Source organism: Pelophylax lessonae (assembly GCF_965119305.1).
Source record: "Pelophylax lessonae genome assembly, chromosome: 12".
NCBI lineage: Eukaryota > Metazoa > Chordata > Amphibia > Anura > Ranidae > Pelophylax > Pelophylax lessonae.
The window spans coordinates 96,320,819-96,345,606 of NC_138779.1; the positions used below are offsets into that span (position 1 = coordinate 96,320,819).

General features: G+C 42.0%; 1 protein-coding gene across 1 annotated transcript in view; it reads right to left on the reverse strand.

Annotated features, from left to right (window-relative positions):
- Positions 1-336: 336 nt before the first annotated feature.
- Positions 337-24,788, reverse strand: part of LOC309568200 (ferritin heavy chain B-like) — a 74,075-nt gene continuing 49,623 nt past the window's right edge. The window contains exons 2-5 of the mRNA XM_082273835.1: positions 10,308-10,426; positions 7,171-7,317; positions 5,525-5,650; positions 337-654 (exon numbers count right to left, since the gene is read on the reverse strand). Coding sequence (XP_082129961.1) covers positions 499-654; positions 5,525-5,650; positions 7,171-7,317; positions 10,308-10,409 — 531 coding nt within the window. The 5' untranslated portion in view covers positions 10,410-10,426 and the 3' untranslated portion in view covers positions 337-498. The remainder of the gene's footprint in view (positions 655-5,524; positions 5,651-7,170; positions 7,318-10,307; positions 10,427-24,788) is intronic.

Sequence of the window (24,788 nt, forward strand, 5' to 3'; positions counted from 1 at the left end):
CTGCTGACAAGAGAACAAAGAACCCCATTAGTCTGCTGATATGCCTTTACTGTCCAATCACAGGCTGGGGGCAGGGAGGTGCTCTAGCTATATTGCATAATGACCTTGGAGAAAAGGTTGCCATCCTTACTCCACTATATGTGTAAATCTCAGGAGTGGGTGGACAGAAAACTATTTCTTAGGCAGAAAAAAAGCAGGTCTTGTTTATCTTTTCAACAGTATATTTAGCATTTTTAATACATATATAACAGCATACATTGGTGTGTTTTATACCTGCCTGAAGTTCAGCTTCAATTATACACCTTTTATAAATAAATTATACTATGACAAACATAATTCAAGATGTGACTCTATTTTATTTCAACTGGGCTGCCAATGCAATCACAACACATATTATATGTCACACAGAAGGACACAAGGCTAGTGATATTATTCTTGTGATATTTCTAGATTTGTTGTGATGTGTTGTACTCTGGTCGTGTCCACTTAGTGACAACCTTAGCTGCTCTCCTCCAGGCTATGCTTATCAAACAGATATTCGCCCATGCCATTCTGGGGGACACCTAGCCGCTTCAGGTTGGTGATGTGGTCTCCAATCTTCTTCATGCGTTTCACATGTTCCCTCAGATTCTCAGACTCCAAGAGGTCACAAAGCTAGGGGTGAAAGATAACAAAAATTAGTTAGTGACATTTTAAACTATATGGATGTAAAACCCTTATTGTAATATTGTCAGAATGAAATGGCTTTTTAAAAGTATTTTTATGGCCTAGGGTTTAGGGCTTGTTCACATTACCTGCACAGGAAAACAATCTATGTCCCCACGCTGGCTAGTGTCCATGCTGTATGGGCTTCAGGGGGCAGAGTCTCGTGTTTTTATAATGCAAGGAACCATTTAACTCTTTATCTTTTTTTCTCTAACTCTATTGAAATGTCACAGAGTGATGTTTCACTAATTTCTATGCACATGGACACCCAGCTTTGTTGCACCGCGAGAAAGGTAGACATGCTGCAGATTTGTCTCCCATTCAAGCCCAGGGATATATGGAGAGCACACTAGTGAGCACAGGGCTCTAGTGTAAAGAAGCTCAGCAAGTGCTCTATCTTGGCCTAGGCCAACAAGGCCCAGGCCTAGGGCGGCACTTTGCAGGGGGGCAGCAAAAAGCTGCACCCTGCAGGAAAAAAAACAGCCTCCTCCCGGCACAAAAAGGGTCCCCGCCGGCTTGCGCTACACTTTTTGTATAGTGCCACTCTTGCGTGGTGAATTGGGCCAGAGGGCAGGGTCCAGGAGGCAAATCAGTCTGGTACCCCCATAAAGCGGTCACAGTGCATAAAGCGGTCACACTGCTACCTACCAGTATGATAATACCGGCCGGTCAGGACATTCGGACAGACCGTAGGCCGCCGACCACACTTAATACAACTGGCCCGACGGCCGCCAATGCTAATAGGTGTGGCATTGCAGCCAAATGCTCCGCCTACTCTTCTCTGCCCCCAGGCACTGATGGGCACTCATATGCTGCACTAATGGACGCTAATAGGCTGTACTGATGGGCACTAATATGCTACTCTAATGACCACTGATGAGGGGGCAATGGTGGGTACTGATAAACTGCACTGATGGGCACTAATGAGGCTGTACTGATAAGGCAGCACTGATATGCTGCACTGATGGGCACTGTTGAGGCTGCACTGATGAGGCTGAACTTATGGGAACTGATGAGGCTGCACTGATAGACTGTGGTCTGTGGTTTACAGATGACAGGGCAGGAAGGGGTGTGGCCTTTATAGGAAGGGGTGGGTCATATTTATATTAGGGGGTGCACAAGTTTAGTCAGGCCTAGGGCAGCAAAAAACCTAAATACGCCACTAAGCTCAGCCCTCTCCCTGTGATGGCCCTATGCACCTAGGAGGATATGGAGAACATTCTAGTGAGCACAGGGCTCTAGTGTAAAGAAGCTCAGCCCTCTCCCTGTGATGGCCCTATGCACATAGGAAGATATGGAGAACACTCTAGTGAGCACAGGGCTCTAGTGTAAAGAAGCTCAGCCCTCTCCCTGTGATGGCCCTATGCACATGGGAAGATATGGAGAACACTCTAGTGAGCACAGGGCTCTAGTGTAAAGAAGCTCAGCCCTCTCCCTGTGATGGCCCTATGCACCTAGGAGGATATGGAGAACACTCTAGTGAGCACAGCATTCTAGTGTTGAGGAACTCAGCCCTCGCTCTGATTAACCTATGCACCAAGGTATATTTGGAGAACACACTAATGAGCACAAGACTAGTGTAGAGAGGACCATATGTGTGTGCAGGGGGGTGTGCCGTGTGTTCCTGGGCACACCCTAATCCTGGGATCGGCAACCCATCGATCATGGGCCGGTGATGGGTAGACCATAATACTTTCTTGCCAATTCCTGGAACCTGGACAAGAGGGAAGGCCTTTACTGAATCTGATCTGTATTTTCCTCCTATAGCCACTAAAAATAATCTTTTTCTCCTCTCTGTCCTGCCAGCATCCAGAGGCTGGAGGAGGAAAATACAGTGGATCTGTACCAGTATATACCATCCCCGCCTCCCCTACTGTTCCTGTTCCTTTTCTTATTTCAATACCAATCACTCACCATGTTCATTCATAACTGAATCATAGTAAACTGTGTTTCCGATGCTTCAGTTTGTGAATGAACAGAAAGCTGCTCAGCGCAGAGCACTTCCTATTCATTCACTGTCCAGTGCAGCTGAGGCTACAGAGAAAGGGACTGGGAAATCTCTGTCCCCAGTCCCTTTCTTTGTCTCAAAAGCGAGACATCATGGGTCTAATTAGCCCCCTGATATTTCCCCTAAGCCCCCCAATGGGGCTCCTAAAAAATAAAAATAATTAAACAATAAAATAATAAATAACTGCTTCACCATTCACTGGCTGAAAGTGCTGATCGGATGCCGATCGGCAGACCTTTTTTTGTTATGCTCCTTTCTACAGAAGCAGGACATTTGGCTTGCTTCTGTCAGACCAGCTGCTGTACACCTGGGCTGAATGTCAGTCGGTTTCTATTGGATATCACCCGATATTCATCCCGTGTGTACGGTGTCTAAAGAATAAACATGCTAGTCAGACAACTAGTTCTTTTAATAGGAGAAAAGGAGTTCACAAGTGGCAGGCTATATTTTCTTCCCAGCACTGTATTTTGTAATCTTTTAGATAGGGGGGGATCAGTGCATGTGTAAAACGTTGATTATTCTTTTACATACTGAGCCTATTACTCAGATTCCAATTCAGAATACATTATATATTCCTAGGGGAATTATTAGGATACAGTCTCATTCAACAATCTACAGTCTACAAACAGGGCCAGATTAACGTAGGGGCTATTGGAGCTGCAGCTCCAGGCCTCTACCTTAATATAGGCCCCGGGTTGGCCATATTCACTGTTACCGCTCTTCTGTCACTTGTAAACACAGAAGTCTGGCTTCTATGCTCGCTTCCCCAGGCAGCTCCCTCAGAACCTCCCCACACAGCACGAAGGCCGGACAAGGAGGGACAGTTGCCGATGCATGGATGTGTTTATGGGCTTCAGAGACAGCATCCCATGTTGAATTAGGCATGCATGGCTGCACCCTTCCTCCTCTGGGTGCATGCCAAGGCACGGCCCTTAAGGCCCTTCAAAATCCTCAGCACCAAGCCCATGATGCTCTTAATCCGGCCCGGTCTACAAATCACAATAATGAAAGGAACAAGACACAATACCAAACAATAAAATTACCATTACCATTATATCATTTTCTGGGGAATTCCCTCTATAACCACAAGTTGGACCTTGTGTTCACTATGGTCAGATATTGTAGATGTTCTAGCTTGGTCATTCAGGAAAGTGGAAGAGTAGGAGAACACTTATGGCTCATTTCCACTGAGCTTTTCTGGTTCGGTTCGGTATGGTACGCTATTTATGCCGTTTCCATTGTGAATGGTACCCTAATTCCGAACCGTACCGTACCACTTTTTTGGGACCCTTTCGTTGGGGTACCAAGCACATTAGTACCGTACCAACAGGGTGGAGCTACACTCTGCAGAACTTTGATTGGTTGACAGAGAATCGTCTATCACAGCTTTCCTGCTACACCACGCCTATCATGAAAGGGTACTATTGGCAGTGGAAACGCAAGGTGTACCGTTCCGAACCGTGCCGTACTGAACCGAACCGTACCGTACCACTCAGTGGAAACGAGGCATTAGTATGGGAATTTGTTCTCAGATAACTTCCCATCACCCATACTGTGCTGAATGGATTCTATAACAAACTTTCTGTGGTGTTTGTCTTTCATAACTCAATCAAAAGAGATTTTCTTTCACTATGATAACACTGGAAAACAAATTATCACTTAAAGCGGAGTTCCACCCATTTTTGTGTTTATTATAAGTCAGCAGCTCCAAAAAGTTTGGCTGCTGACTTTTAATGAACTGACACTCACCGGTCCCACGGTCCAGCGATGCGGCCGGCGGGAGCCTCGTTTTCCTCCCTCTTCTCCCCACGGCGCCGGCATGTCTAGTGTGGGCACCCGGCTGTGACAGCTTGTGGCTTCACAGCGGGGTGTGCGCTGCACATGCGCGAGTTGCGCTGCGCGTTTTAGGTGAATGTGCAATCTTCTGGGACCTGTGATGTGTCCCAGAAGAATTCAGGGAGGGAGGGGGAGAGGAGAACTAGGAAGTGGAAGAGGGTACCTGTCAAATCTAGGTACCCGCTTAACCCCCCCCCCCCCAAAAAAAAATGACATGCCAAATGTGGCATGTCAGGGGGTCAGGAGGCCTTAAAGCAGAAGTTTCATTTTGGGAGGAACTCTGCTTTAAGTACTGGCTGCTACTGGAGCAGAATGAGAGGAAAAGGGAAGGCTGTATAGCCCCCTTTTCCTCATGGGAGAGTGGCGGGAAAGGAGTTTAGATTTAGGTTAATCATTATTTTCCCTCCTTTTTTCCTCAGGGAAAAAGGGGGAGGGAAGAATAGGTTATCCTGAGGGAAACAGCTGTTGTGGGTGGTCCCATAGCTTTGCAGGGGTCAGAGCACCTGTAGGAAGAGAGATCAGCTGTGGAAGTTTCTAGAGCCCTCTGGGGACCCTATATAAAGAGGGGATCGCCTCAGAGGGGCTCATTCGCCTCAGAAGACTCGACCAGTGGAGTTCCCCAACCCCCCCCCCCCCTCCCTTGCCGTGGCTGTTTTTATGTGGTGGGTCACCTTTGCTTTTAGCAAAGGGGGACAGTTTTTACTATATATTTGGAAGTGATGATTTTATCCGAGTTTTTTATTTATGCAGCCAAGTGTTGTATGTTTTTATCCTATATTTATTAAACGTTTTAAAACCAATAATAAACGGCCGCAGCCAATTATTTTCCACAAGTACAGTTGTCTGCCTCTTTTTATCTTAGATAAGAATTTAGAATAAGAAATCCTGCCTACTGTCTACAGAACAGACTAATTTCAAAATAGGTTTCCATATAACCACTACCTGATGTTGCTTGAAATTGTTATTTTTACTTACATGGGGATCTTTTCTATCAGTTGCCACATTATGCAATTCCAGTAGAGCCTGATTAACATTCTTCTCCAGATTCAGAGCTGTCTGCATGGCCTCCAGGGTGCTTCCCCAAGTGTCCTGGTCAGGTTTCTGAGGAATACAATATCACAAGGACCATTAGAATGTTATATCAATACGAATATCCGGCCAAACCTTTTATTTCATTTTGGATAGAATCAGGAAGAGTTGTCAGTCTTTCAGTTTTTGCTGTTAACATTGGGGAGATGTCACCTCATTTCCCTCTGTAACAGGTTATCACCAGGAGGAGGAAGGTTAGAGCCTCTGACAGTTCTCTTTGGCTTTGTCCTCTTGTCACAGTGATACTCATTCCCTTAATTTCTGGTGTTGAAAACCATTTATCATTTTCCTTCCACTTTACAATTATGTGCCACTTTGTGTTGGTCTATCACATAAAATCCCAATAAAATGTGTAGCACTGCCCTTGTTGAAGAATGCCACTTTTGGATTCCCCTGGGTTACCCATAGCAGCTGCTTGCAGAAATATTAATACTTTAAGTTCTTGGCTTAGTCAATGATCAGTCTAGGGATGTTGTTTTTGTTGTTTTATTTATATTGGGATAGGAAAAGGGCTGAATGGGATACTCCAACTGTTAACTATTCACAATGCTGAGGACTTCTAACTTGAGAATGCGGCAAGTCCGCTACTTTATCCTGCCACTTGAATGAAGATGAGGTAAGTGTTCCTATTTGCGTTTATCTTCAGGGTACTCCCCCAGTACCCCCTTTCTCTGTTTTAGCTGACACCACTCCACTGACTCTACACTCCGGAGTGGTCCCCTTCCCGGACAAACCCTTGGGCAAGATCCTCTGTACTCACGATACTGTTTTTCCAGAGTCTCGCAGTGCCCCAACTCCTCCAGTCAGCTCTCCTGGACCTCTGGATTCAGCCTCGCTCCTATGGCTCACCAGGCCGATTGCCTGTGGCCATCACCAACTGCGACAGAAGAGGAGGCAGCCACCACCCTCCTTCTGGGACTTTGCTTCCCGCCAAAAGACCTCATGTGCCCATGGCTTTTTATACCCTGCCCCATAATGCACCAAGATTAACTGTCCATGCCAGTCCCTGGGGCAGTATCAAAAGCCTGTGTGTCATTGGTTAGGTTTCCTCCAGCATCCTATGTGCCTCCCCATTGGATCAGCTGGGGACACTCCCTAAGACCAGATGAATCACACACTGAGCACACCAAGCAGACCTAACTCGCAGATCCTGCTCTCTGTTAAGCAGAGAACAATATAGATTTTGCCTGCTGCTCCTCTGACAGAGCCAAAATTATACTCTCAACCTAGCACCTGACTAGGAGGGTGCTACAAATGCATTTACATTTTTGGTTGTAGGGTAAGGTATGAATACTTTTTTAAGGCACTATATAAGGGATCATTTCTACTAGAATCATAGACCGCAATAAAACCTTGACAGCCATTTTGACCAAGTTGAAAATTTTAACCAAACATTGGGTTTTAATAATAATACAAATTTGAGATGTTGATATACAGCGTAGGTCAATAAATAAGTAAATCACTTGTACTTGAAAGGAGATATGGTATATTAATCACTTTATTGTGATCCTCAGCATTCTGTTTCACCTCACCTTGATCTCCTGAAGAAGAGCACGTCCCCCACGCATGTTCTGGCACTTAAGGAACTTCTCAGCGTGCTCTCGCTCCTCGTGGCTCAATTCCTTGAAGAACTCAGACACATGATGTAGTGCCACATCGTCACGATCAAAATAATATGCCTTAAAATCAAAGAGTCAAGATTGTCAAATATCTCCATTATACATCCCATTCTCCCTAAATATAATTTTTTATTTAAAAAAATAATTTTTAACCAAAATATCAGAGCTTGTGGTTTTGACATATTTCAGTGAGCCCCAGAAATCTCAGTAAGCTTTCTGCGTGCCAAAGCTATTTTTGATGCAGAGGTAGCAGAATGTAGACACCTACAGTATACCTGCTAAGCTTTTAGGCAGTTTCTTCTTTGCCAGGCTGCCTATAATGGAATCAGGAGTAGGGGATAACATTCTACTGACCAAACCTGGCCATGCACGGATCAAAATTTGTTTCAAAGGTGGCCCTGGTTTGACAAAAGTTGATTTTTTTAAAAAGATTTTTGATCAAGGAGCCAGGCAGAAAATTGTCAGATGAATAGCAGCTGCATTCAATCTGATACAGACAGGCACTGTTAGGATATTCTGATAGCTGTTGGGGTTGGCTGTCAGAAAGCAGTAACTGACACGCTGTTTAGTGTGGATGGGGGATCCTAGTGGTTCCTCTAGTTCAGGGATGCATGGTGCACGGCTGAACAAGAGAATTTCTAAAGCAGAGCTAAATCAACATGATCTATTTTTATTCCTTATGCTGCTATCCTTAGTAAATAGATAGGAAGGTATATTATATTTATATAATATACACTATATATATATATATATATATTGTTACTTGTTTTAAACTTTTTTTTTTTTTTTTTTTTACATTTCTTCAGTTGCTTTCTGGTTTCGGCCCACACTACCTAGAGTGCTACAACGCAAGGTTTTGGGCCCCAACGAGCTGCCCAGCTGCAGGCTGAGTACACGTGGACTGCTGACTGTTGCTGAGGTAAATGTTTGGAGGTACTCTCTGACCCCTTAGCTAGGTCACCCTTTTTAGGTTAACCACTTGCGCCCCATTCAAAGTATATTTACTGCTGGCAGGCGTCAGCTGCAGGCTGGGAAACATACTTGTGCATTGCAACATAGTTCTGGGTTTCGGGCACAAGTGTGCGTGCCCCCTGCTAACCTGTGCTGTGACTGGCCACAGCAAAAGTCTGTCAGTAGGATACAGCCAATAAATATGGCTGTATACCTGCTGTTGAGCTGTGGCCAATCACAGCACAGACCTCTGTGTATTTATAAACAGAAAACACAGGATCTGGCCGTTTTCTTCCTCCCTGATCTCTTTTTGTTCAGGGAGAGAAACCAGACAGATTCTGTGTGAATACAAGCAGCACATATACACTTGCTAGGCACATTTAATTGATTTCCCTCCAAAGTTAACCCTTTGATTGCCCTGTCACCCTGCCTAGTCATTAGTACAGAGATAGTGTACAGTGTTATCACTGTATTAGTGTCACTCGCGGCCTCAGAGTCAGTTAGCCGGTGTCAGTGGCAGACTGCCCGCCACACTATCACAGTCACACTAGAGGTTGCTGATCACAGCCTTTACTAGTATAGTGTATGTATGGATCGTTTTTTTTTTATCACAATCAGAACTAAACAAGTGTCCTCAATAGTATAGTGTCCCTAAAAATTCAGTTTGGTTTTTACCAGACATGTAGCAGAACACATTTTGGCCTAAATTTATGAAGAAATTAGATTTTATTGGATAAATACATTTTGGCCTAAATTCATGAGGAAATTTGATTTCATTGGATATGTTTTATAACAGAAAGTAGAAAATATATATACATATTTTTAAATAGGTATTTTTTGGAATAAAAAAAAACCCAGTGGTGATCAAATTGCAGTTTGCTAAACATCTCTTAATCACTACGATATTACTGTTTGACTGTTAACTGCTGTTATATTCTATAAACAGGTCTGTCTCACTTTCTGGTGTATATGTGTTGCTGTGTTTTGGGGCTGTTTATATGCACAGGTGTCTGCATCCATATCCTCAGCCCAACCAGGTTTGTCTGAGAATACAGAGCTGTTCGCAGAGTCGTGGGCTCAAGAACAGAGGGCCCGAAACACCAAGTGGCTACTTTGGTGCTAAGCGCTACACTGACAACATTCCTCTTGTCTACAGAGTATACATTAGCTGTCTTGAAAGTTTACATTTGTAATCTATTCAATCTATCATTTAAAAATATAACTTAATCCTGCTCTGTCCTGCCTAAAGCCCCCTTTCTCACTGGGCAGATCCGCTTGGTGGATTCCGCTAGCTCAGTGGGGATCACTCTGTTGATCCCTGCTGAGCAGGTGGGTAACAGGTCCATCTATTCTCACTGTGCAAAGACAGACCTGTCAGAGTCCTGCTCTCCTCTATGTCCATTTTCATCCGATCCGACCCGCTGGACAGATGGCGAACGTATCACCATCCGAATGTTCGGCTGACATCCACCTCTCCATAGAGGAGAATGGGTGGCTCGATCAGGTCGTTTTTCAGGCGGACCTGATCGGTCCGATCGTGTGAAAGGGGCCTTATGGATGAAAAGGGATTTCTTATAAATTGACAGCATTGTTTTCTTACAGGATATAAATTACTGGTAAGTTGTTATATATAGGGTCACATTACATTTCATTTTTATTATTTTTCAGGGTCAGGCAGAAATCTTTCTGTTGTCATTCTTGAGGAGATGTCTGCCTGACTATGGCAAATCGGATACAGGTCATTCATGTGATCACTTTCAGGCAATTTTAAACCACACTCAAACAGCCATAGCAATAAAAATAATCTGATGAATGCAACCTTCCATCAACAGTTCGTATCAACGCCATGAAATGATCTAAAGTGTAGGCAGTAAGTTACCTTGAACAGTTTGATTGTTTTTAAGATTGAAATCAATGGGTCCAAATTGCCTAAAAACTGACAGTATATGGCTAGTATTACAGTAGGTAAAAATGCTTGGTTTTCATGTTGATTTTTTTTAGGAAACATAACATTTTTGTGTTTCCATATCTCAAAAATGTATGTATAACCGTTTACCATAAATAAAATCCATATTCCTTTAAAGGTTATATAGACTTACCAGGGACAGGTAGGTATAAGATGCATACATCTTCAGGTTGACCATGCGGTTAACAGCGGCTTCGCAGTCATGGCTGTAGTTCTGGCGCAGTTGAGAGTTCATCTTGCTGCAGAGGTATTCTTAAAGAAAATTGAAGAATAGAAGTGAGCTTTTAGTGCCAGAGAAGGTTCCGTTCAATCACTGTTGAAGCAAGAACACTTTCAGAATGTGACTTCCCAAACAGTGTGGGGACTTTTATACTGTGTGGCTCCTGTCACTGCGCAGTGCGCACACACTAATGAATACATTCTATTTCTGCTGATTCACCTGAGCCTCCCAGCCTGAATTGGCTAGTGTTACAGAGAACAATACATCATTTTTGCAAGTCATCCTATATTCTCCAGAGTGGAAAATGTTACAATGCTCTTTTCTTTTATTTTTTATTCTATATCCTCCTTTAATACCAGAAAGTCTAACCTTTTCCTAAATTAATTTAAAACCATGGAAAGAAAGCTTTGGAATTATTAGAATTTTCTTTTAGGTATGTATGCTTACAGCCTGCAGGTGGCACTGTTGCTTTTGTTGCATATAAATCAATTTGTAACAGAGGGTGACGGTTGGCTATACAGCGTTTTATATTTTTTTGGGCACAGTTCAAAAAAAATAATACATGCTATCTACAGCAGTGTTTTTCAACCTTTTTCAACCAAGGCACCCTTTAAAATCTGACAGAATCTTGAGGCACACCAACCAAAAATGTCGAACTTGCATATCCATTTGCTTCTGTGTGGGAGCACTGAGGAATAGGGGAGTGCATTACATTTTTTTTTGTCTTATTTATTTTACTTTTTTTTTTTCACTGTCCCTTTTTAATTTTATACATTTTTTTATCATTTTTATTCCTTTTACAATGAATGTAAACATATTTGTAATAGAAATAGGGATGACAGGTCCTCTTTATGGAGAGATCGGGGGTCAAAAAGACCCCAAAACTCTCCTTTACCTTTTGAAAGCAAAAAACCAAAAAAAAAATACATTTTTGATCTTTTGCTTTAAAAAAACAAATTGTTTACTCCTTCCAGCTTGGACTGGAAGTGATGTCATGACGTCGCTCCGGCAAGGTCATAGAGGGGATCAAAGAGGATCAACTCTTTCATTGCCTCGGGGACTAGCTGGCTGCACCATTGGATTGTTTGTTGGGTGAGCAGGTGGGAAGGGGGGACATCCCCTGCTGCCGCTTCTGAAAGCGTTCCATTGGCTCATGAGCCAATTGGAATGCTTTCATGAGAAAGCTAGCTGCCAGCTGTAAAAAACAATACAGAGGTTATGGCTGAAAAACTTCAGCCATAACCCTGTTAAACCATTTAAAAGCTGCAACATATATATATACGTATTGCAGTCTTGAAGTGGGGAAAAAAAAAACCTACATAACTTGTTACAATTAGGGCACTTTCACAGTGATTCACTGCAGTTTGGCTGCAGAGCGGGTGTAGTACAGGATACACGTTGTTTTCATATGCATTACCTGTGGTTTCTCATAAACATCTATTTTGTCCTACATTCTTGTTGCATTTTTTGAAAGCACACCAAAAATGAGGGACATAATAGAAGTCTATGGGAAACCGCAGGTAACACACATGAACTACACCTCTGCTGCGGCCAAACCGCAGTAGATGTGCAAGCAGAATACAATAAAAAAAAAAATGTGCAAACGGAATACAATATAAAAAAACGTATAGTTACCAATATCAGTAATTTAATACAGTAATTAAAACCAACATACATCTCTTTATATATATATATATATATATATATATATTAGTATAAGCAAAGCAATCACCATTCAAAGGTTAAAAATCCTGTACCTCACAGAGCTCAGAGGAGCTCAAATGCAACCACTGAAGAGTATCCACCCCGGTTTTTCTCCCCTCTTCACGTTCAGCTTTGCCTCCCCTAGGGAAAAGCACGGCATCCAGCCTCTCGCGGTTTGAACATCCCAGCAAGCCCTTGCTTGTACGCCCGACCTGCCCATAGCAACCAATTACGTCATCAGTCGGCAAGACGCGGCCGGGAGGCCCGCACAGCTTCCCGAGTGCCCATAGCAGCGGGAAGTGAGGTTTAGACAGCAGACCGACACAGCTTTAACAACCAACTGGCCAGCAGTGATTATTGAGCAGCCAGCTGCCTAAGTTGGGGTCATTTTGCCGCGGCACAATGGTTGAGAAACCCTAAACTACAGTATATACTGTATTTACTAGCAAAATGTTCACAGCCACTCCAGTCAAATTTGCAGTACATTTGTGTGGAAAGGAACAATTTTATGCAAAGTAGGGCCCGGTAAAAAAATTTAAGTTTACCGTTAAATTACTGTCAGAGCAGTGAAAATGTGGAACTCTGTTCCCCAGAAACAGCCATTAGCACAGAATGTGGAAATTCTGATGGGGTAGGGAAATATGATAGAACACCGGAAATGACGTAGGTTGGTTAATCTGATGGGGTAGGGAAATCTGATAGAACACCGGAAATGACGAAGGTTGGAAAATCTGATGGGGTTGGGAAATCTGATAGAACACCGGAAATGACAGAAATTACATAAGTAGGGAAATCTAATAGAACACCGGAAATTACGAAAATGACATAGGTTGGAAAATCTGATGGGGTTGGGAAATCTGATAGAACACCGGAAATGACTTAGGTTGGAAAATCTGACGGGGTAGAGAAATTTGATAGAACACCGGAAATGACGTAGGTTGGTTAATCTGATAGGGTAGGGAAATCTGATAGAACACCAGAAATGACGTAGGTTGGAAATTCTGATGGGGTAAGGAAATCTGATAGAACACCGGAAATGAAGTAGGTTGGGAAATCTGATGGGGTAGGGAAATCGGATAAAACACCGGAAATGACAGAAATTACATAGGTAGGGAAATCGAATAAATCTGAAAGAACACCGGAAATGACAGAAATTACATAGGTAGGGAAATCGAATAGAACACCGGAAATTACATAGGTAGGGAAATCTAATAGAACACCGGAAATGACGTAGGTGGGGAAATCTGATGGGGTAGGGATATCTGATAGAACACCAGGATTGACAGAAATTACATAGGTAGGAAAATCTAATAGAACAGCGGAAATAAAGGAAATGACATAGGTAGAACACCTGATAGAAAAACGGAAATGACGTAGGTTGGAAATTCTGATGGGGTAGGGAAATATGATAGAACACCGGAAATGACGTAGGTTGGGAAATCTGATAGAACACCAGAAATGACGAAGGTTGGAAAATCTGATGGGGTTGGGAAATCAGATAGAACACCGGAAATGACAGAAATTACATAGGTAGGGAAATCTAATAGAACACCGGAAATTACGGAAATGACATGTGTAGAACACCTGATAGAACACCGTAAATGACGTAGGTAGGGAAATCTGATGGGGTATGGAAATCTGATACAACACCGGAAATGACAGAAATTACATAAGTAGGGAAATCTAATAGAACACCGGAAATTACGAAAATGACAGAGGTTGGAAAATCTGATGGGGTTGGGAAATCTGATAGAACACCGGAAATGACGAAGGTTGGAAAATCTGACGGGGTAGAGAAATCTGATAGAACACCGGAAATGACTTAGGTTGGAAAATCTGACGGGGTAGAGAAATCTGATAGAACACCAGAAATGACGTAGGTTGGAAAATCTGATGGGGTTGGGAAATCTAATAGAACACCAGAAATGAAGTAGGTTGGAAATTCTGATGGGGTAGGGAAATCTGATAGAACACCGGAAATGACGTAGGTTGGGAAATCTGATGGGGTAGGGAAATCTGATAAAACACCGGAAATGACAGAAATTACATAGGTAGGGAAATCTAATAGAACACCGGAAATTACGGAAATTACATGGGTAGAACACCTGATAGAACACCGGAAATGACGTAGGTTGGGAAATCTGATGGGGTAGGGAAATCTGATAAAACACCGGAAATGACAGAAATGACATAAGTAGGGAAATCTAATACAACACCGGAAATTACGAAAATGACATAGGTTGGAAAATCTGATGGGGTTGGGAAATCTGATAGAACACCGGAAATGACTTAGGTTGGAAAATCTGACGGGGTAGAGAAATCTGATAGAACACCAGAAATGACGCAGGTTGGAAATTCTGATGGGGTAAGGAAATCTGATAGAACTCCGGAAATGACGTAGGTTGGGAAATCTGATGGGGTAGGGAAATCGGATAAAACACCGGAAATGACAGAAATTACATAGGTAGGGAAATCTAATAGAACACCGGAAATTACGGAAATTACATAGGTAGGGAAATCTAATAGAACACCGGAAATGACGTAGGTTGGGAAATCTGATGGGGTAGGGATATCTGATAGAACACCAGGATTGACAGAAATTACATAGGTAGGGAAATCTAATAGAACAGCGGAAATAAAGGAAATGACATAGGTAGAACACCTGATAGAACAACGGAAATGACGTAGGTTGGAAATTCTGATGGGGTAGGGAAATCTGATAGAACACCGGAAATGACGAAGGTTGGAAAATCTGATGGGGTTGGGAAATCTGATAGAACACCAGAAATGACGTAGTTTGGAAATTCTGATGGGGTAAGGAAATCTGATAGAACACCGGAAATGAAATAGGTTGGGAAATCTGATGGGGTAGGGAAATCTGATAAAACACCGGAAATGACAGAAATTACATAGGTAGGGAAATCTAATAGAACACCGGAAATTACGGACATGACATGGGTTGGAAAATCTGATGGGGTTGGGAAATCTGATAGAACACCGGAAATGAAGAAGGTTGGAAAATCTGACGGGGTAGAGAAATCTGATAGAACACCGGAAATGACTTAGGTTGGAAAATCTGACGGGGTAGAGAAATCTGATAGAACACCAGAAATGACGTAGGTTGGAAATTCTGATGGGGCAAGGAAATCTGATAGAACACCGGAAATTACGTAGGTTGGGAAATCTGATGGGGTAGGGATATCTGATAGAACACCAGAATTGACAGAAATTACATAGGTAGGGAAATCTAATAGAACAGCGGAAATAAAGGAAATGACATAGGTAGAACACCTGATAGAACAACGGAAATGACGTAGGTTGGAAATTCTGATGGGGTAGGGAAATCTGATAGAACACCGGAAATGACGTAGGTTGGGAAATCTGATGGGGTAGGGAAATCCGATAAAACACCGGAAATGACAGAAATTACATAGGTAGGGAAATCTAATAGAACACCGGAAATTACGGAAATGACATAGGTTGGAAAATCTGATGGGGTTGGGAAATCTGATAGAACACCGGAAATGACTTGGGTTGGAAAATCTGACGGGGTAGAGAAATCTGATAGAACACCAGAAATGACGTAGGTTGGAAATTCTGATGGGGCAAGGAAATCTGATAGAACACCGGAAATTACGTAGGTTGGAAATTCTGATGGGGTAAGGAAATCTGATAGAACACCGTAAATGACGTAGGTAGGGAAATCTGATGGGGTAGGGAAATCTGATAAAACACCGGAAATGACAGAAATTACATAAGTAGGGAAATCTAATAGAACACCGGAAATGACATGTGTAGAACACCTGATAGAACACCGTAAATGACGTAGGTAGGGAAATCTGATGGGGTATGGAAATCTGATACAACACCGGAAATGACAGAAATTACATAAGTAGGGAAATCTAATAGAACACCGGAAATGACTAAGGTTGTAAAATCTGATGGGGTTGGGAAATCTGATAGAACACCTGAAATGACTTAGGTTGGAAAATCTGACGGGGTAGAGAAATCTGATAGAACACCGGAAATGACGTAGGTTGGTTAATCTGATGGGGTAGGGAAATCTGATAGAACACCAGAAGTGACAGAAATTACATAGGTAGGGAAATCTAATAGAACAGCGGAAATTACATAGGTAGGGAAATCTAATAGAACACCGGAAATGACGTAGGTTGGGAAATCTGATGGGGTAGGGATATCTGATAGAACACAGGAATTTACAGAAATTACATAGGTAGGGAAATCTAATAGAACAGCGGAAATAAAGGAAATAACATAGGTAGAACACCTGATAGAACACCGGACATGACGTAGGTTGGTCAATCTGATGGGGTAGGGAAATCTGATAGAACACCGGAAATTACGAAGGTTGGAAAATCTGATGGGGTTGGGAAATCTGATAGAACACCGGAAATGACGTAGGTTGGGAAATCTGATAGGGTAGGGAAATCTGATAAAACACCGGAAATGACAGAAATTACATAGGTAGGGAAATCTAATAGAACACCGGAAATGACATGTGTAGAACACCTGATAGAACACCGTAAATGACGTAGGTAGGGAAATCTGATGGGGTATGGAAATCTGATACAACACCGGAAATGACAGGAATTACATAAGTAGGGAAATCTAATAGAACACCGGAAATTACGAAAATGACATAGGTTGGAAAATCTGACGGGGTTGGGAAATCTGATAGAACACCGGAAATGACTTAGGTTGGAAAATCTGACGGGGTAGAGAAATCTGATAGAACACCGGAAATGACGTAGGTTGGAGATTCTGATGGGGTAAGGAAATCTGATAGAACACCGGAAATGACGTAGGTTGGAAAATCTGATGGGGTTGGGAAATCTGATAGAACACCGGAAATGACGAAGGTTGGAAAATCTGATGGGGTTGGGAAAATCTGATAGAACACCAGAAATGACGTAGGCTGGGAATTCTGATGGGGTAGGGAAATCTGATAAAACACCGGAAATGACAGAAATTACATAGATAGGGAAATCTAATAGAACACCAGAAATTACGGAAATGACATGGGTAGAACACCTGATAGAACACCGTAAATGATGTAGGTAGGGAAATCTGATGGGGTATGACGTAGGCTGGAAATTCTGATGGGGTAGGGAAATCTGATAAAACACCGGAAATGACAGAAATTACATAGATAGGGAAATCTAATAGAACACCAGAAATTACGGAAATGACATGGGTAGAACACCTGATAGAACACCGTAAATGATGTAGGTAGGGAAATCTGATGGGGTAGGGAAATTGATAAAACACCGGACATGACAGAAATTACATAGGTAGGGAAATCAAATAAATCTGAAAGAACACCGGAAATGACAGAAATTACATAGGTAGGGAAATCTAATAGAACTCCGCAAATGACGTAGGTTGGGAAATATGATGGGGTAGGGATATCTGATAGAACACCGGAATTGACAGAAATTACATAGGTAGGGAAATCTAATAGAACAGCGGAAATAAAGGAAATGACATAGGTAGAACACCTGATAGAACAACGGAAATGACGTAGGTTGGAAATTCTGATGGGGTAGGGAAATATGATAGAACACCGGAAATGACGAAGGTTGGAAAATCTGATGGGGTTGGGAAATATGATAGAACACCGGAAATGACGAAGGTTGGAAAATCTGATGGGGTTGGGAAATCTGATAGAACACCGGAAATGACGTAGGTTGGGAAATCTGATGGGGTAGGGAAATCTGATAAAACACCGGAAATGACAGAAATTACATAGGTAGGGAAATCTAATAGAACAGCGGAAATAAAGGAAATAACATAGGTAGAACACCTGATAGAACACCGGACATGACGTAGGTTGGTCAATCTGATGGGGTAGGGAAATCTGATAGAACACCGGAAATTACGAAGGTTGGAAAATCTGATGGGGTTGGGAAATCTGATAGAACACCGGAAATGACAGAAATTACATAGGTAGGGAAATCTAATAAATCTGAAAGAACACCGGAAATGACAGAAATTACATAGGTAGGGACACTGGAAATTACGGAAATTACATAGGTAGGGAAATCTAATAGAACACCGGAAATTACGTAGGTTGGGAAATCTGATGGGGTAGGGATATCTGATAGAACACCAGAATTGACAGAAATTACATAGGTAGGGAAATCTAATAGAACAGCGGAAATAAAGGAAATGACATAGGTAGAACACCTGATAGAACAACGGAAATGACGTAGGTTGGTTAATCTGATGGGGTAGGGAAATCTGATAGAACACCGGAAATGACGAAGGTTGGAAAATCTGATGGGATTGGGAAATCTGATAGAACACCAGAAATGACGTAGGTTGGAAATTCTGATGGGGTAGGGAAATCTGATAGAACACCGGAAATGACGTAGGTTGGGAAATCTGATGGGGTAGGGAAATCCGATAAAACACCGGAAATGACAGAAATTACATAGGTAGGGAAATCTAATAGAACACCGGAAATTACGGAAATGACATAGGTTGGAAAATCTGATGGGGTTGGGAAATCTGATAGAACACCGGAAATGACTTGGGTTGGAAAATCTGACGGGGTAGAGAAATCTGATAGAACACCAGAAATGACGTAGGTTGGAAATTCTGATGGGGCAAGGAAATCTGATAGAACACCGGAAATTACGTAGGTTGGAAATTCTGATGGGGTAAGGAAATCTGATAGAACACCGTAAATGACGTAGGTAGGGAAATCTGATGGGGTAGGGAAATCTGATAAAACACCGGAAATGACAGAAATTACATAAGTAGGGAAATCTAATAGAACACCGGAAATGACATGTGTAGAACACCTGATAGAACACCGTAAATGACGTAGGTAGGGAAATCTGATGGGGTATGGAAATCTGATACAACACCGGAAATGACAGAAATTACATAAGTAGGGAAATCTAATAGAACACCGGAAATGACTAAGGTTGTAAAATCTGATGGGGTTGGGAAATCTGATAGAACACCTGAAATGACTTAGGTTGGAAAATCTGACGGGGTAGAGAAATCTGATAGAACACCGGAAATGACGTAGGTTGGTTAATCTGATGGGGTAGGGAAATCTGATAGAACACCAGAAGTGACAGAAATTACATAGGTAGGGAAATCTAATAGAACAGCGGAAATTACATAGGTAGGGAAATCTAATAGAACACCGGAAATGACGTAGGTTGGGAAATCTGATGGGGTAGGGATATCTGATAGAACACAGGAATTTACAGAAATTACATAGGTAGGGAAATCTAATAGAACAGCGGAAATAAAGGAAATAACATAGGTAGAACACCTGATAGAACACCGGACATGACGTAGGTTGGTCAATCTGATGGGGTAGGGAAATCTGATAGAACACCGGAAATTACGAAGGTTGGAAAATCTGATGGGGTTGGGAAATCTGATAGAACACCGGAAATGACGTAGGTTGGGAAATCTGATGGGGTAGGGAAATCTGATAAAACACCGGAAATGACAGAAATTACATAGGTAGGGAAATCTAATAGAACACCGGAAATGACATGTGTAGAACACCTGATAGAACACCGTAAATGACGTAGGTAGGGAAATCTGATGGGGTATGGAAATCTGATACAACACCGGAAATGACAGGAATTACATAAGTAGGGAAATCTAATAGAACACCGGAAATTACGAAAATGACATAGGTTGGAAAATCTGACGGGGTTGGGAAATCTGATAGAACACCGGAAATGACTTAGGTTGGAAAATCTGACGGGGTAGAGAAATCTGATAGAACACCGGAAATGACGTAGGTTGGAGATTCTGATGGGGTAAGGAAATCTGATAGAACACCGGAAATGACGTAGGTTGGAAAATCTGATGGGGTTGGGAAATCTGATAGAACACCGGAAATGACGAAGGTTGGAAAATCTGATGGGGTTGGGAAATCTGATAGAACACCAGAAATGACGTAGGCTGGGAATTCTGATGGGGTAGGGAAATCTGATAAAACACCGGAAATGACAGAAATTACATAGATAGGGAAATCTAATAGAACACCAGAAATTACGGAAATGACATGGGTAGAACACCTGATAGAACACCGTAAATGATGTAGGTAGGGAAATCTGATGGGGTATGACGTAGGCTGGAAATTCTGATGGGGTAGGGAAATCTGATAAAACACCGGAAATGACAGAAATTACATAGATAGGGAAATCTAATAGAACACCAGAAATTACGGAAATGACATGGGTAGAACACCTGATAGAACACCGTAAATGATGTAGGTAGGGAAATCTGATGGGGTAGGGAAATTGATAAAACACCGGACATGACAGAAATTACATAGGTAGGGAAATCAAATAAATCTGAAAGAACACCGGAAATGACAGAAATTACATAGGTAGGGAAATCTAATAGAACTCCGCAAATGACGTAGGTTGGGAAATATGATGGGGTAGGGATATCTGATAGAACACCGGAATTGACAGAAATTACATAGGTAGGGAAATCTAATAGAACAGCGGAAATAAAGGAAATGACATAGGTAGAACACCTGATAGAACAACGGAAATGACGTAGGTTGGAAATTCTGATGGGGTAGGGAAATATGATAGAACACCGGAAATGACGAAGGTTGGAAAATCTGATGGGGTTGGGAAATATGATAGAACACCGGAAATGACGAAGGTTGGAAAATCTGATGGGGTTGGGAAATCTGATAGAACACCGGAAATGACGTAGGTTGGGAAATCTGATGGGGTAGGGAAATCTGATAAAACACCGGAAATGACAGAAATTACATAGGTAGGGAAATCTAATAGAACACCGGAAATGACATGTGTAGAACACCTGATAGAACACCGTAAATGACGTAGGTAGGGAAATCTGATGGGGTATGGAAATCTGATACAACACCGGAAATGACAGAAATTACATAAGTAGGGAAATCTAATAGAACACCGGAAATTACGAAAATGACATAGGTTGGAAAATCTGACGGGGTTGGGAAATCTGATAGAACACCGGAAATGACTTAGGTTGGAAAATCTGACGGGGTAGAGAAATCTGATAGAACACCGGAAATGACGTAGGTTGGAGATTCTGATGGGGTAAGGAAATCTGATAGAAATGACGTAGGTTGGAAAATCTGATGGGGTTGGGAAATCTGATAGAACACCGGAAATGACGAAGGTTGGAAAATCTGATGGGGTTGGGAAATCTGATAGAACACCAGAAATGACGTAGGCTGGGAATTCTGATGGGGTAGGGAAATCTGATAAAACACCGGAAATGACAGAAATTACATAGATAGGGAAATCTATGGAACACCAGAAATTACGGAAATGACATGGGTAGAACACCAGATAGAACACCGTAAATGATGTAGGTAGGGAAATCTGATGGGGTAGGGAAATCTGATAAAACACCGGACATGACAGAAATTACATAGGTAGGGAAATCAAATAAATCTGAAAGAACACCGGAAATGACAGAAATTACATAGGTAGGGAAATCTAATAGAACTCCGCAAATGACGTAGGTTGGGAAATATGATGGGGTAGGGATATCTGATAGAACACCGGAATTGACAGAAATTACATAGGTAGGGAAATCTAATAGAACAGCGGAAATAAAGGAAATGACATAGGTAGAACACCTGATAGAACAACGGAAATGACGTAGGTTGGAAATTCTGATGGGGTAGGGAAATATGATAGAACACCGGAAATGACGAAGGTTGGAAAATCTGATGGGGTTGGGAAATCTGATAGAACACCGGAAATGACGAAGGTTGGAAAATCTGATGAGGTTGGGAAATCTGATAGAACACCGGAAATGATGTAGGTTGGAGATTCTGATGGGGTAAGGAAATCTGATAGAACACCGGAAATGACGTAGGTTGGAAAACCTGATGGGGTTGGGAAATCTGATAGAACACCGGAAATGACGAAGGTTGGAAAATCTGATGGGGTTGGGAAATCTGATAGAACACCGGAAATGACGTAGGTTGGGAAATCTGATGGGGTAGGGAAATCTAAAAAAAACACCGGAAATGACAGAAATTACATAGGTAGGGAAATCTAATAGAACACCGGAAATGACATGTGTAGAACACCTGATAGAACACCGTAAATGACGTAGGTAGGGAAATCTGATGGGGTATGGAAATCTGATACAACACCGGAAATGACATAAATTACATAAGTAGGGAAATCTAATAGAACACCGGAAATTACGAAAATGACATAGGTTGGAAAATCTGATGGGGTTGGGAAATCTGATAGAACACCGGAAATGACTTAGGTTGGAAAATCTGACGGGGTAGAGAAATCTGATAGAACACCGGAAATTACGTAGGTTGGAGATTCTGATGGGGTAAGGAAATCTGATAGAACACCGGAAATGACGTAGGTTGGAAAATCTGATGGGGTTGGGAAATCTGATAGAACACCGGAAATGACGAGGGTTGGAAAATCTGATGGGGTTGGGAAATCTGATAGAACACCAGAAATGACGTAGGCTGGAAATTCTGATGGGGTAGGGAAATCTGATAAAACACCGGAAATGACAGAAATTACATAGATAGGGAAATCTAATAGAACACCAGAAATTACGGAAATGACATGGGTAGGACACCTGATAGAACACCGTAAATGATGTAGGTAGGGAAATCTGATGGGGTAGGGAAATCTGATAAAACACCGGACATGACAGAAATTACATAGGTAGGGAAATCAAATAAATCTGAAAGAACACCGGAAATGACAGAAATTACATAGGTAGGGAAATCTAATAGAACTCCGCAAATGACGTAGGTTGGGAAATATGATGGGGTAGGGATATCTGATAGAACACCGGAATTGACAGAAATTACATAGGTAGGGAAATCTAATAGAACAGCGGAAATAAAGGAAATGACATAGGTAGAACACCTGATAGAACAACAGAAATGACGTAGGTTGGAAATTCTGATGGGGTAGGGAAATATGATAGAAAACCGGAAATGACGAAGGTTGGAAAATCTGATGGGGTTGGGAAATCTGATAGAACACCGGAAATGACGAAGGTTGGAAAATCTGATGGGGTTGGGAAATCTGATAGAACACCGGAAATGACGTAGGTTGGGAAATCTGATGGGGTAGGGAAATCTGATAAAACACCGGAAATTACAGAAATTACATAGGTAGGGAAATCTGATAGAACACCGTAAATAACGTAGGTAGGGAAATCTGATGGGTTATGGAAATCTGATACAACACCGGAAATGACAGAAATTACATAAGTAGGGAAATCTAATAGAACACCGGAAATTACGAAAATGACATAGGTTGGAAAATCTGATGGGGTTGGGAAATCTGATAGAACACCGGAAATGACGAAGGTTGGAAAATCTGATGGGGTTGGGAAATCTGATAGAACACCAGAAATGACGTAGGCTGGAAATTCTGATGGGGTAGGGAAATCTGATAAAACACCGGAAATGACAGAAATTACATAGATAGGGAAATCTAATAGAACACCAGACTTTACGGAAATGACATGGGTAGAACACCTGATAGAACACTGTAAATGATGTAGGTAGGGAAATCTGATGGGGTAGGGAAATCTGATAAAACACCGGACATGACAGAAATTACATAGGTAGGGAAATCAAATAAATCTGAAAGAACACCGGAAATGACAGAAATTACATAGGTAGGGAAATCTAATAGAACACCGGAAATGACATGTGTAGAACACCTGATAGAACACCGTAAATGACGTAGGTAGGGAAATCTGATGGGGTATGGAAATCTGATACAACACCGGAAATGACAGAAATTACATAAGTAGGGAAATCTAATAGAACACCGGAAATTACGAAAATGACATAGGTTGGAAAATCTGACGGGGTTGGGAAATCTGATAGAACACCGGAAATGACTTAGGTTGGAAAATCTGACGGGGTAGAGAAATCTGATAGAACACCGGAAATGACGAGGGTTGGAAAATCTGATGGGGTTGGGAAATCTGATAGAACACCGGAAATGACGAAGGTTGGAAAATCTGATGGGGTTGGGAAATCTGATAGAACACCAGAAATGACGTAGGCTGGGAATTCTGATGGGGTAGGGAAATCTGATAAAACACCGGAAATGACAGAAATTACATAGATAGGGAAATCTAATAGAACACCAGAAATTACGGAAATGACATGGGTAGAACACCTGATAGAACACCGTAAATGATGTAGGTAGGGAAATCTGATGGGGTAGGGAAATCTGATAAAACACCGGACATGACAGAAATTACATAGGTAGGGAAATCAAATAAATCTGAAAGAACACCGGAAATGACAGAAATTACATAGGTAGGGAAATCTAATAGAACTCCGCAAATGACGTAGGTTGGGAAATATGATGGGGTAGGGATATCTGATAGAACACCGGAATTGACAGAAATTACATAGGTAGGGAAATCTAATAGAACAGCGGAAATAAAGGAAATGACATAGGTAGAACACCTGATAGAACAACGGAAATGACGTAGGTTGGAAATTCTGATGGGGTAGGGAAATATGATAGAACACCGGAAATGACGAAGGTTGGAAAATCTGATGGGGTTGGGAAATCTGATAGAACACCGGAAATGACGAAGGTTGGAAAATCTGATGAGGTTGGGAAATCTGATAGAACACCGGAAATGACGTAGGTTGGAGAT